Source organism: Anomalospiza imberbis, chromosome 4, assembly GCF_031753505.1.
Source record: "Anomalospiza imberbis isolate Cuckoo-Finch-1a 21T00152 chromosome 4, ASM3175350v1, whole genome shotgun sequence".
In the NCBI taxonomy this organism is placed as follows: domain Eukaryota; kingdom Metazoa; phylum Chordata; class Aves; order Passeriformes; family Viduidae; genus Anomalospiza; species Anomalospiza imberbis.
Window position 1 is genome coordinate 65535572 of NC_089684.1, and position 13312 is coordinate 65548883.

General features: G+C 42.9%; 1 protein-coding gene across 1 annotated transcript; it reads left to right on the forward strand.

The window, feature by feature from the left end:
* Nucleotides 1-130: 130 nt before the first annotated feature.
* Nucleotides 131-9444, forward strand: LIAS (lipoic acid synthetase). Its single transcript, XM_068188898.1, has 11 exons — nucleotides 131-431; nucleotides 1530-1702; nucleotides 2358-2451; nucleotides 3216-3296; nucleotides 3524-3680; nucleotides 4523-4580; nucleotides 5629-5757; nucleotides 6051-6196; nucleotides 6444-6514; nucleotides 7271-7382; nucleotides 8347-9444. Exons 1-11 carry the CDS (start codon nucleotides 354-356, stop codon nucleotides 8397-8399), a joined length of 1152 nt encoding a protein of 383 aa, XP_068044999.1. The 5' UTR covers nucleotides 131-353; the 3' UTR covers nucleotides 8400-9444.
* The last annotated feature ends 3868 nt before the right edge of the window (nucleotides 9445-13312 follow it).

The following is a 13312-nucleotide window of genomic DNA, read 5'->3' on the forward strand; positions in this document are numbered from 1 at the left end:
GGCCTCAACGGGGCCTTGCCGGGAAGGCGCCGGCCCCGGGCCCTCTCGCGCGACATGCGGGCCAGGAGGCGCCGGCGGGGCCCGGCGCCGCGCCGGGGGGCTGCCCGCGCGCGGACGGCGCGCCGGGGGGCCGAGCGCCGCGGATGAGCCCGGATTATCCCGGTGATCCCGAGCGATCCCGGCGGCGCCGCCACACCGCACCTTGCGGCGCACAGGGCCAAAAGAGACCGCGCATGACGTCATCACGTACTTGTAGCCGCTCCGGGGCCCGTGACGTCATCGCGCCGAGGAAGCCGTCCGATAGGCAAGAGTAGCCGAGCCGGCCGAGCGCGTCGATCGGGCTGGGCGCCGCCATGTCGCTGCTGCTGCCGCAGAGCCGGTGCGGGGCCGCCGCCGCCCGGGGGCTGCGGGTGCCGCGGGGCCGGGCCCGGGTGAGTCTCGCCGTGTGCCAGGGGGCCGCCGGCAGCAGGACGGGCCGGGCCGGGCCGGGCCGGGCCGGGCCGGGCGGGCGCGGGCTGCGATACGGCAGGGCCGAGCAGGAGGAGACGCTGTGGGGCGCACCGCGGTGCCCGTGGCGAGCGGGTGTGCGGCGGTGGCGCGGGACGGGCCCTCAGCGGGCAGAGCCCGGGCGGACCGCTCCAGCCCCGCACGGGCTCACGCATCCCCAGAGAGCCAACCCCGGCCCCGCTCCCGTGGGACAGCGCCCGGCAGCCACCGGGAGCCTCGGCAACGCCGCTTCCTGCGGCCCCCAGAAGCCGGAGTAACGCACACGGTGTTGTTTCACAGAATCTCCGGCTGGAAAGAGCGCTGAGATCGTCAAGTCCAAGCTGTGACCCAACACCACCTTGTCAAGCAGAGCATGGCACTGAGTGCCACATCCAGTCTTTCCTTAAGCACTTCCAGGGACGGTGACTCCACCTCCTCCCCGAGCAGCCCATTCCAATGCCCAACACCCTTTCTGGCAATAATTTCTTCCTGTCTGTCCAAACCAAGCTTCCCCTGCTGCAGTTTAGGATTATTTCCTCTCACCCTGTCGCTGGCTGCCTGGGAGAAGAAGTCCATCCCCACCTGGCTTACAACCTCCTTTCAGGCAATTGTAGGGACCAGTCAGTTCCCCCTGAGCCTCCTTTTCTCCAGGCTGAAAGCCCCAGCTCCCTCAGCTGCTCCCCGTAAGCCTTGTGCTCCACACCCTTCCCCTGCTCCGCTGCCCTGCTCTGGACACGCTCCAGCCCCTCCAAGTCTTTCTTGCAGTGAGGGGCCCAGATCTGGACACAGGGTTTGAGGTGGGGCCTCCCCAGTGCTGACTACAGGGGAATTTTGTGTTACACTGCATAACTTCGTGTGGTGTTATGATAGATAAGTCTGTTACATGTAGCTTAAAATAAAAAGAGGATTATACATTTAACTTAAAAGCCGTTGGGAAAATGCTTGCACAAAGCATGCATTAACCAGCAAGAAGGCAATTTGTTGTTTAGTATATGATGCCAGCATGTTTGTTACTAAATAAATTACAATTTTGATTGTTTTAGGTGTCAGGGAGCCATGTGTGTAGCCAGTATGGAACATCAGGTTCTTTGCCAGGGGAAAAAAAAGAGTTCCTGCAAAATGGACCAGACTTACAGGACTTTGTCTCTGGAGATCTGTCAGACAAGAGCACATGGGCTGAGTATAAAGGCAATTTAAAGCGTGTGAAAGGAGAAAGGTAATAGTGATTTTAAACAACTTTAGTTGCTTCCCAGCATGATCTTGCATGTTTAGTAATAACTACAAAATGTATGCTATGTGTCTTTATTAAATTCTACCCTAGTGTGTTGCAAATGTAAGGATTATTCAAGAGAGGACAAGTGTCATTAACTTCAAATCCATAAAAAACGTGAAGAATTGGTGGTATGTTCTTGAGTGCCAGTAATTAAATTACAAATACACATCAGTAGGTGAATGTGTTGAAAAAGCACTACTGGTAGAGAAAACAAAAAATTAAGACTTAAGTTTAAAAAATGTTTAAACTCCCATATTTGCAGTTATAGAGTGATCAGACTTTGGGATAGTTGTGCAGTATCCGCTGCCATTTATGCTTGCAGTCTCCAGCGTGGCACTGTTCACAATCCCTCTGGAACAGTGAACAGTTTTAAACACTTCAATGACAACAATTCCCATGCTTGAGTGTGGGAATGATGATGAACAGGGAAGAGACGTCCGATCTGGCAATGAATGATGTTAACATTAATTGCTGAGTTGCATTAGATTTCAAGGGACCTTTCTTGTGTTGGGATCTGTAACAAATTAAAACAAATCTGTTAATAAAACTTACCGTGTAAGTAGTTTATTAATCTTTATGTTTGCTTGGTGTTATTCAGGCTGCATCTTCCTCCATGGCTGAAAACAAAGATTCCCATGGGAAAGAACTACAATAAACTAAAGAATACCTTGAGAAGTTTAAATCTTCATACGGTAAGTCTGGCACCAACCAAGTGTTCCTGTAGAAGTAAGGCAGATTTTACATTCTTCTCTGTGGAGGACAGGTAGAAATCATGTCTTGCATGATCTTCAGAGCTGAAACCAAGCCCAGTGCTGATCATTTTTGCTAGCAGTGAATTTTACCCCTAAAGACTAAGGGTAAATCCAACAGATTTAGTGTGTTTTCCTACTGTCATTTTAAATACTGGGGTTTACTACTTACATCACCAGAGATTAGAAGATGCTATGTGCAACTGTTTTTAATGGAGACACACGCAATTTGAGAGTTAAATACTTGATTTTCTTGAAAAGAAACTGTACAGATTTCATTAATTGTACTTTCCAGATAGTAAAAAGCAGTGGAAATGCATGGAGGGGATTTTTTCCTTTTTTTTTTTTTTTCAGACTAAGTTCTTAGTTCTTTATGCTTTAATGAATTGCATACTTTGTGAACATTTTATCAGTTCTTAAATTCAAAATATTAATGTTAATGATAGTCTGTGCTATTTAATAAGACAGTTATGTGGCTGAGCAATTTTTGGAGTTTTGAAGTAGATAAAATAATGGTGATGGATATCAGAAAGCAGTTCTCTTCCTATCTGTTCTTGTTAAAAACAGCAGGGAATTGTTAACCTCATTTATCACAGAAGGAATTATGTTTTGTTTGTAGGCTACTATTAAAATCCATCAATAATATAATAATTATATTCAAAAATAATATGGAAAAATCCAGGTACAGTACAGCCTTTCACCTTCAGGTATGTGAAGAAGCACGTTGTCCCAACATTGGAGAATGCTGGGGAGGTGGGGAATATGCCACGGCGACAGCTACTATTATGGTAAGTCATTAACAATTTCCTAAGTGTTCTGTTAATGTCTGAGCTGTTGGTACTCCATTGTTGGATCTTTACTGAAGTGGAGTGGGTTTATTACAATAAATTTAGAGTAAAGCACTGTCCTAGGTTTTTTGCTTACTGTTAGGATTTATCTGATGTAGCTTATGCAGCTGTTCCCCAGCTGAGCAATAGTTTACTGTGTAAAGGTAGGAATGTCTTTCATGTTCCAGCTGATGGGTGACACGTGCACCAGAGGCTGCAGATTTTGTTCAGTAAAGACTGCCAAAAACCCCCCTCCACTGGATCCGCAGGAGCCTTATAACACAGCCAAGGCTATCGCCGAGTGGGGCTTGGACTACGTGGTGCTGACGTCCGTGGACAGAGACGGTGCGTACCTTGGCTCTCCTCTCTCCGCTCTGAGCTCTCACTGGTGTTCCTTGGCTACACACAGCCCCCAGAAACAGTCATCTGCACGGCTGCCCAGGAGGACTGTGTTAAAGGAGACAACAGTGCTGGAACTTTGCACAGTTCCTGCATATTCTCAGTATTTCTCCATGTCTGGTGAAATACAACAGAAATTATGCTCTCAATAAACATCAATAAATACTACAACACTAAATATTTTATAACTAATTTTTAGCAGAATGCATGCATATACACCATGCTCTATTACTTGGATAGCAAAAAGACAAACAATCATATGCAATACCATTACAGAACTTCCTTTTAAACACTAAACCTAGAATATATGATATGTAACAAAACTGAAAGTTACATTTTCCTAAGGAAGTAGCTCCTTGCAGTAGCTCCCTTGTGGTGACACCATATAGGTGAGGAAAGCCATTGTAAAAACTGTTCAATATGATGGAAAGTCCAGTGGCTTCAAAGGAGCTTAAAAGGGCACTAATAAATAATTTTCATTTTTTGTACAACTGTTTTTCAGATCAGAACCATAAATAGGTAAAGCCATTCTGTGCTCAGGGAGACAGGGAACCTGTAGACAGGTAAATCTGAAGTCTGCCCTAGACAATCACAGTTAGACTTTGTGCAGAAGCTTGGTAGGATATCTTTTGTAAGCCCTTGGCATAAGTGGTGAGACAAGACTGGGGTTTGACTGCTTTATTGTTTGGCATTTAACGTTTGAATCGGATGGGGTTTTTTTTGCTTTGCTAGTAAGTAAATGCATTTCTTGAACAGAAAGATTAACTGAATAATTGAAATGCTTCTAGATATGCCTGATGGTGGAGCAGAACACTTTGCAAAGACAGTCCGGCATCTGAAAGAAAGGTGTGTCATTGATGTATTACTGTTGTTAAAACTTTAGAATGTGGTGCTGCGTGTAGGTCAAAGCTCCTTTAGCTGGGTTATTCCAGGGGCCGTGCAAATACAAAAGTCTGCCTATAGCCTGTCTGTGGCCCCTTTTTTTTTTTCCCTTATCTTTCTCATAGAATGGCCCCAAACTGTTTTGAATTTGGATGCATTTGCAATTCATCCCAGGCTTATTTAAAGCTAAGCACTGGATTCTTTCTTTGAGCAGACAGTTGGTTTATCAGGAAATGAATACATTCTTCCAAGGTATTTTCATTCCTGAAGCTTGGGCTCCAACACAGCAGAGTTAGGTAACTCTGTCACCATGTGACCGAAGGAGTCTGGTTTCTCATTCAGCAGTGATCAAATGGTTTTTCATTTTGCCTCAGTGGCCATTTCCAAGTCTGTGATTGTACCCTCCTGCTTTCCCTGGCTGTGCTGCCTTCACCCTACATCTGTACCCTGTATGCCGTCCAACAGCACACTTGCCTGCCTGCAGAATTCATTTGTATAACCTCATTTAAGTCTTTGTCCAGAGTATCTTGGGGTTTGGAGGGTTTTTGCAGTTTTCCCCACCTGCTTTTCTGAGCTGAAATCAGGCTCCTAAACACCAAGACTAGATTCTGGACTCAAGAGTCTTCTTATTCCAGTAGCAGAATTAAAGCTCCTCTGTATTTTGGAGCTATGATCTTAAATAAACCAAATTCCTGGTTTTACTGATGTGAGCTGAAATACAGCAAAAGCCAAATAATAAGTATAAAAGCAATTCCAACAGTCTCTCAAACATTCATGTGCACTGTTTATGTATTATTTTTTTAACATGTCTTTGTTGCTTGTTAACACGAGTTTGTTGTAAAGTGTTTGTAGAAACCGGTTGGTTTAGAATTATCCTGAATTAACTTTGCTTTGCTTATTAGAGTGTCATGTCTTCAGTTACAGGGGTTTGGGGGTTTTTTTACTGTCTTGAGTTTTTTAACAACAGTGCCACAAAACGCCACAACGTGTGTTCCTTCTGTCTCGTTTTCAGGAATCCAAAAATCCTGGTGGAATGCCTAACTCCCGATTTCCGAGGTGACCTTAAAGCAGTGCAGAAGGTCGCCTTGTCGGGGCTGGATGTCTATGCCCACAACGTGGAGACGGTGCCGGCGCTGCAGAGGTGAGCAGCGCCTCTGGGGGGGCGGGGCCGGGGGCCGGGGGGCGGGGCCGAGGGGCGGGGCCAGCCGCGGGGGGCGGAGCCATGGGGGGGCGGGGCCAGCCGCGGGGGGCGGGGCCGTTCCCGTTCCCGGCCGGTCCCGGTGTCGGTGGCGCGGTGCCGGTGTCCGACTGGGCGGCCGAACAACCGCTGCTCTGCCGCTTGGCAGAAATTGGCAGAACGCGCCCGTCCTGGCGTCTCTGACTTCTCTGTGCCCTGCCACGTGTTTTTCCCCCTTGTGCTGGAAATGTGCAAAGGAAGGTCCGCGACCCCCGAGCCGACTTTGAGCAGTCCATCCGTGTGCTGAAACACGCTAAAGAGGTCCAGCCCGGCGTCATTTCCAAAACCTCCATTATGCTGGGGCTAGGCGAGACGGACGAACAAATATATTCCACAATGAAATGTAAGTTGGTGTTGAAATAGATGCCAGAATTCACAGGTATGAATTGTAAGCATCTTTGACTCTACATGCCAATCAGTTTGCTGGTGCAGGAAATGTTTCCAACTTCCATTGAAAAATAAAAATTTGGTTAAAGAAGACTGAATTTCTGAAATATTTTGTCTTATAGCTTACAGATTCAATTTGACAGGTAAATCCGTGATTCTCCTTGTGATCCTTCTGCCACTAACAAGGAATTTTGTTTCTACAGTATTGCGGGAAGCAGATGTGGATTGTTTGACCCTAGGACAGTATATGCAACCAACAAAACGTCACCTGAAGGTAAAAGTACCTTTAATTTACAGGCAGAGTTACGGTGCGTACGTTGCACAGTCAACTTTACTCTAACTGCAGATGTTGGGAAAAATTTCCTTCCTTGTTCAGCCTGACAATGATTATCTGTTAGGGGCTCTTCACTAAAAATGACCTCAGCCATCTAACCCCTTCCATCTTCTGCAGACTTCCCAGTGCCAATTTCTGCTGTTAGCCAGGGAGACAGCTGGAGCTGAGGCATGAGTCTGGAAAACAAGAGCTTCAGTGTATGTCTCAAACATAATTGCTCAAGCCAGTGCCCCTTCATTGTCTTACAGGCTCTCCCTTAATGGTGCCACTTCAGCTGGGAAATTCACCAGTTTCTGCTTCTGCAATCTGTCCAGAAATTTGCTCTCTGTTCTGTTCCTGTGTTTCACTGAGTTAACTGTTAGTGAAGAAATTTGTAGGACTGTTTGTTGTGGTTTTTCACTAACTTGGACAGAAAAAAAGGTTTGCTCAAAAGCACCATTCAGAAACAGACTGAAGAAAATGATAAAGCAACAACTAGAGATTAAATTCTGAACTTTTCAGCTAAATAGGTAAAACAAATAAAATACATTTGTTTGGTAGAAAGCAGAGCAAAAATGCAGTTTGTAACTTCACTGATGAAAGCTTTGGAGTGAAAAATTTTGATCTTGCAATGTAACTGTATTCCATTTCACTGTATGCTAGCTATAGCAATTTCCTTTGCATTAATACCTGAGCAAAATTAATTCTTTTCCCCAGGTCGAAGAGTACATAACTCCTGAGAAGTTTAAGTACTGGGAAAAAGTAGGAAATGAGCTTGGATTCCATTACACTGCTAGTGGGCCTTTAGTGCGTTCTTCCTATAAAGCAGGTAAATTACTGAAAGGCATTGGATCATTTAGCATGTAACATTTTATTATACAAAACTAAAACTTCACTAAAAATTACTTCACTAAAAGTGAAGTAATGTGCCACAAAGCTCACCTTAGCTCAAGGACACTTCATATAGTTACCTGTATTTTAAAAATTAATTACACAATTTCCTGTAGGTCATCCAAATACATCAGTATGACAGTAATTAGTATTTGTACAATTGCAGTGCTGCTTAACCTATTTTTTTTTCCAAACCTATTCTGTACTATACTTAATGTGTGAGGCAGGATAAAGGGTACCAAGTTTTCAGGTCTTCCTTCACATTCTGTCTCTTGGATGCTTCTGGGTTCAACACGGTCCTTGGTTGTTTGTGTTGCAATTTTGTTGCTTCGGGCAGAATTTATTTACAGTGCTTTAAAAATAATTAGAGACATGGCAGTGCTTTTTCTGATAAAGCACTGGGTATGAAGTAGCAGCTGATATTAATGGAACTGTTGTGTACGTACAACATCCTGTTTTTTCCTAAGGAAGGAGCAGAGAAGACTCATCTGGGGTGCCGTGCTGCTCAGACTGTTTTAATGATAGCTCAAACAAGATTTATAGCAGGTTTCACTATAACTTGCTGATACTTTATGAAACAGGAATTAAATTTTAATTAAATCAATTCACTTCTGCCTGTTGTAATGCACAAAGCAACAGTGCTATTTCATAAAACTGGACAGGAGGAAAATCAAGATTTTGGGAGTGGAGGGATTGTGTGTTGGGTTATAGTTTTGAGAGTTTTTTAGATCCCTGCTCTATGTATTGGAAATGCTGTTATATATAATTGAATTCCTATAAAATAACTGGTGAAAACAATTGTATTGTAGAATAGAACACTCATGTTAAATAAGAATGTATTCTTCTGCCTTATTTTATTGAAATACCTACAAATCATTTTGGTGTCTTTTTTTTTCAATTAGGTGAATTCTTCTTGAAGAACTTGGTAGAAAAAAGAAAGACAAAAGCCATCTGAAAATGAGAGTGAACCTATTTAAATCAGCCAGTTTTAAGAATCCTTTTTTCAGTGCATAATTATACTCAGTTCCAGAAATGCAGAAGAACAGATGGTGGCTATATGAATAAACTTACTATCTTTCCTGAACAATTTTTTTCTCATGAAAACACATTATTTTACCTCATTTCTCCTGGCAAGGCTACAGCAACAGAATACTTCTAGTGTTCAGGCAAAAGACAGAACTGATTTTGAAAGAGTGATGGAACTGAGGTGGAAGAAACAAACATAAGCTGGGAACAAAGATTGGGCAGATTTCTAAGTCTGCTACAACAGCATTGCTGCAGTTAATACCTGTGAAGGTGCTGATAGTAATTGGAAAGGTACCGATACTTTGGTGTGTCTTACTACTATGTAACATAAGCTTGCAGGGGCTCTGGGAACTATAGGAGTTCTAAAGAAAGACTGTATGTGATAACGCACCAGATTAGGGCTTTCTTGAACCACGCCAGAGAATGTTCAGTGATACTCCTTCAAAAGATGGTATCTCTTAGCTGCATCAGAGAAAAAGAGCTGTACCATTCTGATAGCTAAAGCTTTTCCAGAGCTTGCATGTCTCCACATGTGAGCCTTGGTATATACAAGGTATCAAGCAAAAGAAAACTAAACGTCCTTTCTGGCAAGACAATTAACCATGTGTAGATAACATTAATTTAAATAATTTGGAAAATCAGAGTTGGTGTAGAAGCATAAATGGAGCTACCCTAATTTATGTGCATGACTGTAACAAACCCCACTGAGCTGCACAGATGCTTCTTTAGTATTGAGTATGCAGAACTGTTGCAATTCTGTACTGTGCTCCTATTGTATGGCCATTGTCTTGTCATTAAAGGAAAGTTAAACCCCCAGTGTTGTTTGGTGGGTCTGGTTACTTGCCCCTTGAGGCTTGGTCTGGCTGCTGAATCTGAGTGCAGAGAAGTGAACCAGATTGTGGGTAAAACATGAAATCCACTGTGTATCACACTAAGCTCAAGCAGAAATAAAAACATGGCATGTGCTACATTAACGGCTCTACTTGCCTCTCTTTACAGCAATCATACTGATGGTTCTCTCCCTAATGCTCAGCTATGGACATTAAATACCATCTTTGAACTAACTTGACCTGTATCTTTGTCAGGTTATTTGTGAAACATCCCAGGACTTTGCTATCTGGTCCAAAATTCCCATCATGCAGGTAATTCTATGACTGACTCTAGTACTTTTCTAAACTCCTGGAGTAGAAGAGGAGTGGACCCTGCACACCCACCAACTCAGCAAAATGATATAAGGAAGACATCTACCTAGCAAGATAATATATAGGAGAAACTTGTATGAACATAATATTGTACAACTGAGGCCAGTGATGCCTCAGCTGACACTTCACAAAATGAAGTGCAGCAATATTAAAGCATTATGAAGACAAAACTTCAACCAAGAAGGAATGTACTAATTCACCAGTGTAAGGGGAAATGTGAGCCATGAGCAACAAAGGGGAGGAATGGATAAACAAAAGAATAGCTGTACTTAGTAAGGGCAGAGAGGCAAGGCTGCTGTTTTTAAAATAAACAATATTATTCATAAATTTAAAAAATCAAATTGATGGCTAGTCTGATTGCTAGTCATGGAAAGCCCAGTGTATTTTGAGCCAAAAATGCCCTACTTCAGCTAAAGTGAACTTGATCAGGGAAAAGTTATCAACCATTGCAAGGAAACTCAACACTCCCTCCACTGCAGCAGATGCAGAGGGTTGCAGCATCAACTCCAGGATACCCACACATTTAACAGCTGCCAGCCTTTATTAGAGGTCCTACTGTAAAGAATAGTTTCGACTTGCCTACAGAGCAGATTTAACAGAATATGACTTTAGCTTCTGCCAAGTTACTGCTCTTTCAGCGTATCAACACCAGAAGTATAGAAGAAAGGAACTCTAAGCCATACAGCCATTATCAAACAAGAGAACATTGCACAGTGACTTCCTTACAGTGAGAAAAATAATGCTTCTTGAAACACAGTCCAATATTGCGTCATGTTAAAATTATCTTGTGAGCTGCTGCTGGGTGGTTCAGAAGATAATCTGATGCTCTTACACAACTGGCTGCCAGCTGTCTGGTACCAAGTGTCAGAAGCTACACAAGCTTTTCTAGCTGCATATTTTGCTGTGGATTCCAGTGAAAGTCATACTTCAACTTCACAGATTGGAGAGGTCTTTGCCTGACTTTTTTAACAATGTTTGGGGACAAGCCCTGAAATTCTTTTCCTAGTTACAAATTCCTGCTTGTACAGGCATCTGACTTCTGCTGTTGCCCGTTCTGTTGTTTCCATAACTATGTGTTAAAGCACCAAACTCTCACAAACATCCTTTTTCTAATTCAGCACAGGTTTCATGACTGTTTAGTTGAAGTTTCCTTTTTGGTGACATTTTCGTTTTGTATGTCAATTATACCATTCTGTCAGTTTGATTCACAAAGCAGCTATAAAATATTTCAATAAACATTATTAATCCTTGCAACCAGGAAAACATTAAACTGAGTTTTGGGAATAAGATTTAGAGTTGACACAGACACTTTAAAAAAATGAATAGTCTTTTTGGCATCATTACATCAATCTACTACACTGTCTGAAACATAACTAAATGTTATTCATAGAGAATTGTTGCATCTTCCAATAACTGCAAGTCCTTAGGTGAACTAAACACTGGCTTTGTCAATTTAAAAACAGTTTTGAATTTTTTCCTACTTGATGAATAATTAATATTGGTGTTCCCTCCATTTAAAAAGCATGAAGTATTTATGTTTCTTCACTATCACATGTAGTAACTTATTTTAGGTGTTCAACTGGGAGCAGAAATTTTAGTTTGATTCCAGCATTCCTAAATCAGATCTCCATTATGCCTTGCTGCATTAACAATTATATTTCAAGTTTAGATTTTGAACAAGATTATAACACGACAAAAACCTCAAATGAGAAGTGTAAATTTTTTGGCCAGTACAAAATCTCACCCCTAACTGCTCCTATAATAACTAGTCTTGGTCAAAAATGTGTTTTCTATTCACTTGGAATATTCTTGGCTGCTATTGTATTCCTGGAACCAGACTACTTTCAGCTGCACAAAAACATGAACACAGAACAAAAACATTACATCTTGCCTGGCACTTAAAATTTATCTGTGTATATCTTGGGTAAGACCCAATTTATGCATTCTGTATCATACTACTTCTAGACTTGTATTAAATCCTGATTTTCTTCAGCTGTTGTAGTCTTGTATTTTCACAGTGTAAAGCAGTGTTACCATGGAATTGCATTTTAAGACCCCCATAAAAAGAATTTCAGAGCACAGGAGCCTGTTGATCACGTTACACAATTCTCATCCAGAATGACAAGCTGTAACATCCACACACAAAGATTCAATAGCATTAAACCCCATCTATTTCTTGCACTACTCGAGTTTTCATAACAGGAACTCAGGTCACCTCCAGTTCTTATTTCCCTGATAACTGTACTCTGAAGATGATGGCTTATGATTCAAGGTGCTGCACAAGCTTCTGAAGCTCTTCCTTTTGGCCTGTGGTAAGGTTCTCTGGCATATATGCAAGGTGTGTATTGCTGTATCCTGAAGGAACGCCCCAGTGGATTCATCCCCCAGCCCCAGTTCTTCCACTAAAAGAATGCAGCCACCAAGAAACTAGTTGACTAAGAAAGCAAGGGAACTGCCAGTACTAGTTTTATCTCTTACTGCTCTTGAGAAAGGATCTGCTGCTCCCCCTTTGCTAAGAGAGGGAAGTGAGAGTGATCCCACTGTAATGAACTTGGCCATCCTTGAATATCTTTATGACTAACCCACAAGTCACAATTGAAGGCTTTGACTAATTCTGAGGTGAAACAGGGTAGCAACAGGGGTAACAACACAGTTTTTCCATCTCTTTGGGATGGTTTGTGAAAAGCCACTGGAATCTCAGGAACACTTTCATATTCCTAAAAGGGACAATTCTTCACACAAGAGTAACAGCTCATCATCTGCTTCAAACTGATGAAGACAGGTCCCATACAGAGACACTACTATTGCAGGTGTGTGCAGGTTTCAGAAAGACATCCGTATTTCCTGACACCTCTACTCACCCTCCTGGTTAAGATGGGCCCTGAAGCAGTGCTGTGCCATGCTGAACAGTCAAGGACAAGAGATCTTTGGAGTACAACTTGCCAGCACCCTCTTCTTAATCCCAAAGGAGCAGTGACCAGCCTGCCCTCTCGGGTGCTACAGGGCCAGAGGAAGCCAAGAGGACACTCACCTGAAAACCAGGGTGGTCTGTCTCTTGGATCACAATCCTTACAGGGGCCACACTACAACCCTCGCTGCATCCCAGGGTTGTTACATGAAAGCAGCACTAGTCAATAGGGAGGAGGAAATGGCATGATGAAGATGACAGTTTGATTTTAAGCCCCCATAATTTCCACTCACTTTGAGTGGCTTTTGACGTGTGAAAAATCTTACAGGACAAAAAGCCTCAGGCATATTTGCCCAAATTGCTGGATGATTGCTGCAGAGTAAGTCCCTGTGTGGAAGCCATAAACATGCAGAACCTGGAAGCATCTGCTTCAAGGACACCGCTATTTCAGTCAGATAACAGCGTCTTGTATTGCTTATCCAAATTGTTATACCAGTTCCCTAAATCTTCAAGTAACTGTCCTAAAGCTTAAACTGTATCTACATTTCTGTGGGTAAGCAGTTACAGTAGTAGCACTCCAAGACTCTGATCTCACCTCCCATTTAACTATTGATACACCATATTTGAAGGCACACCAGTCGAATAACTCAGAAGGTATTATATGACCAGTTGCAGGATAATTCCCTACTAACCCAACACTATTATTCAACTAAGATGTCTCTACCTTCTAGT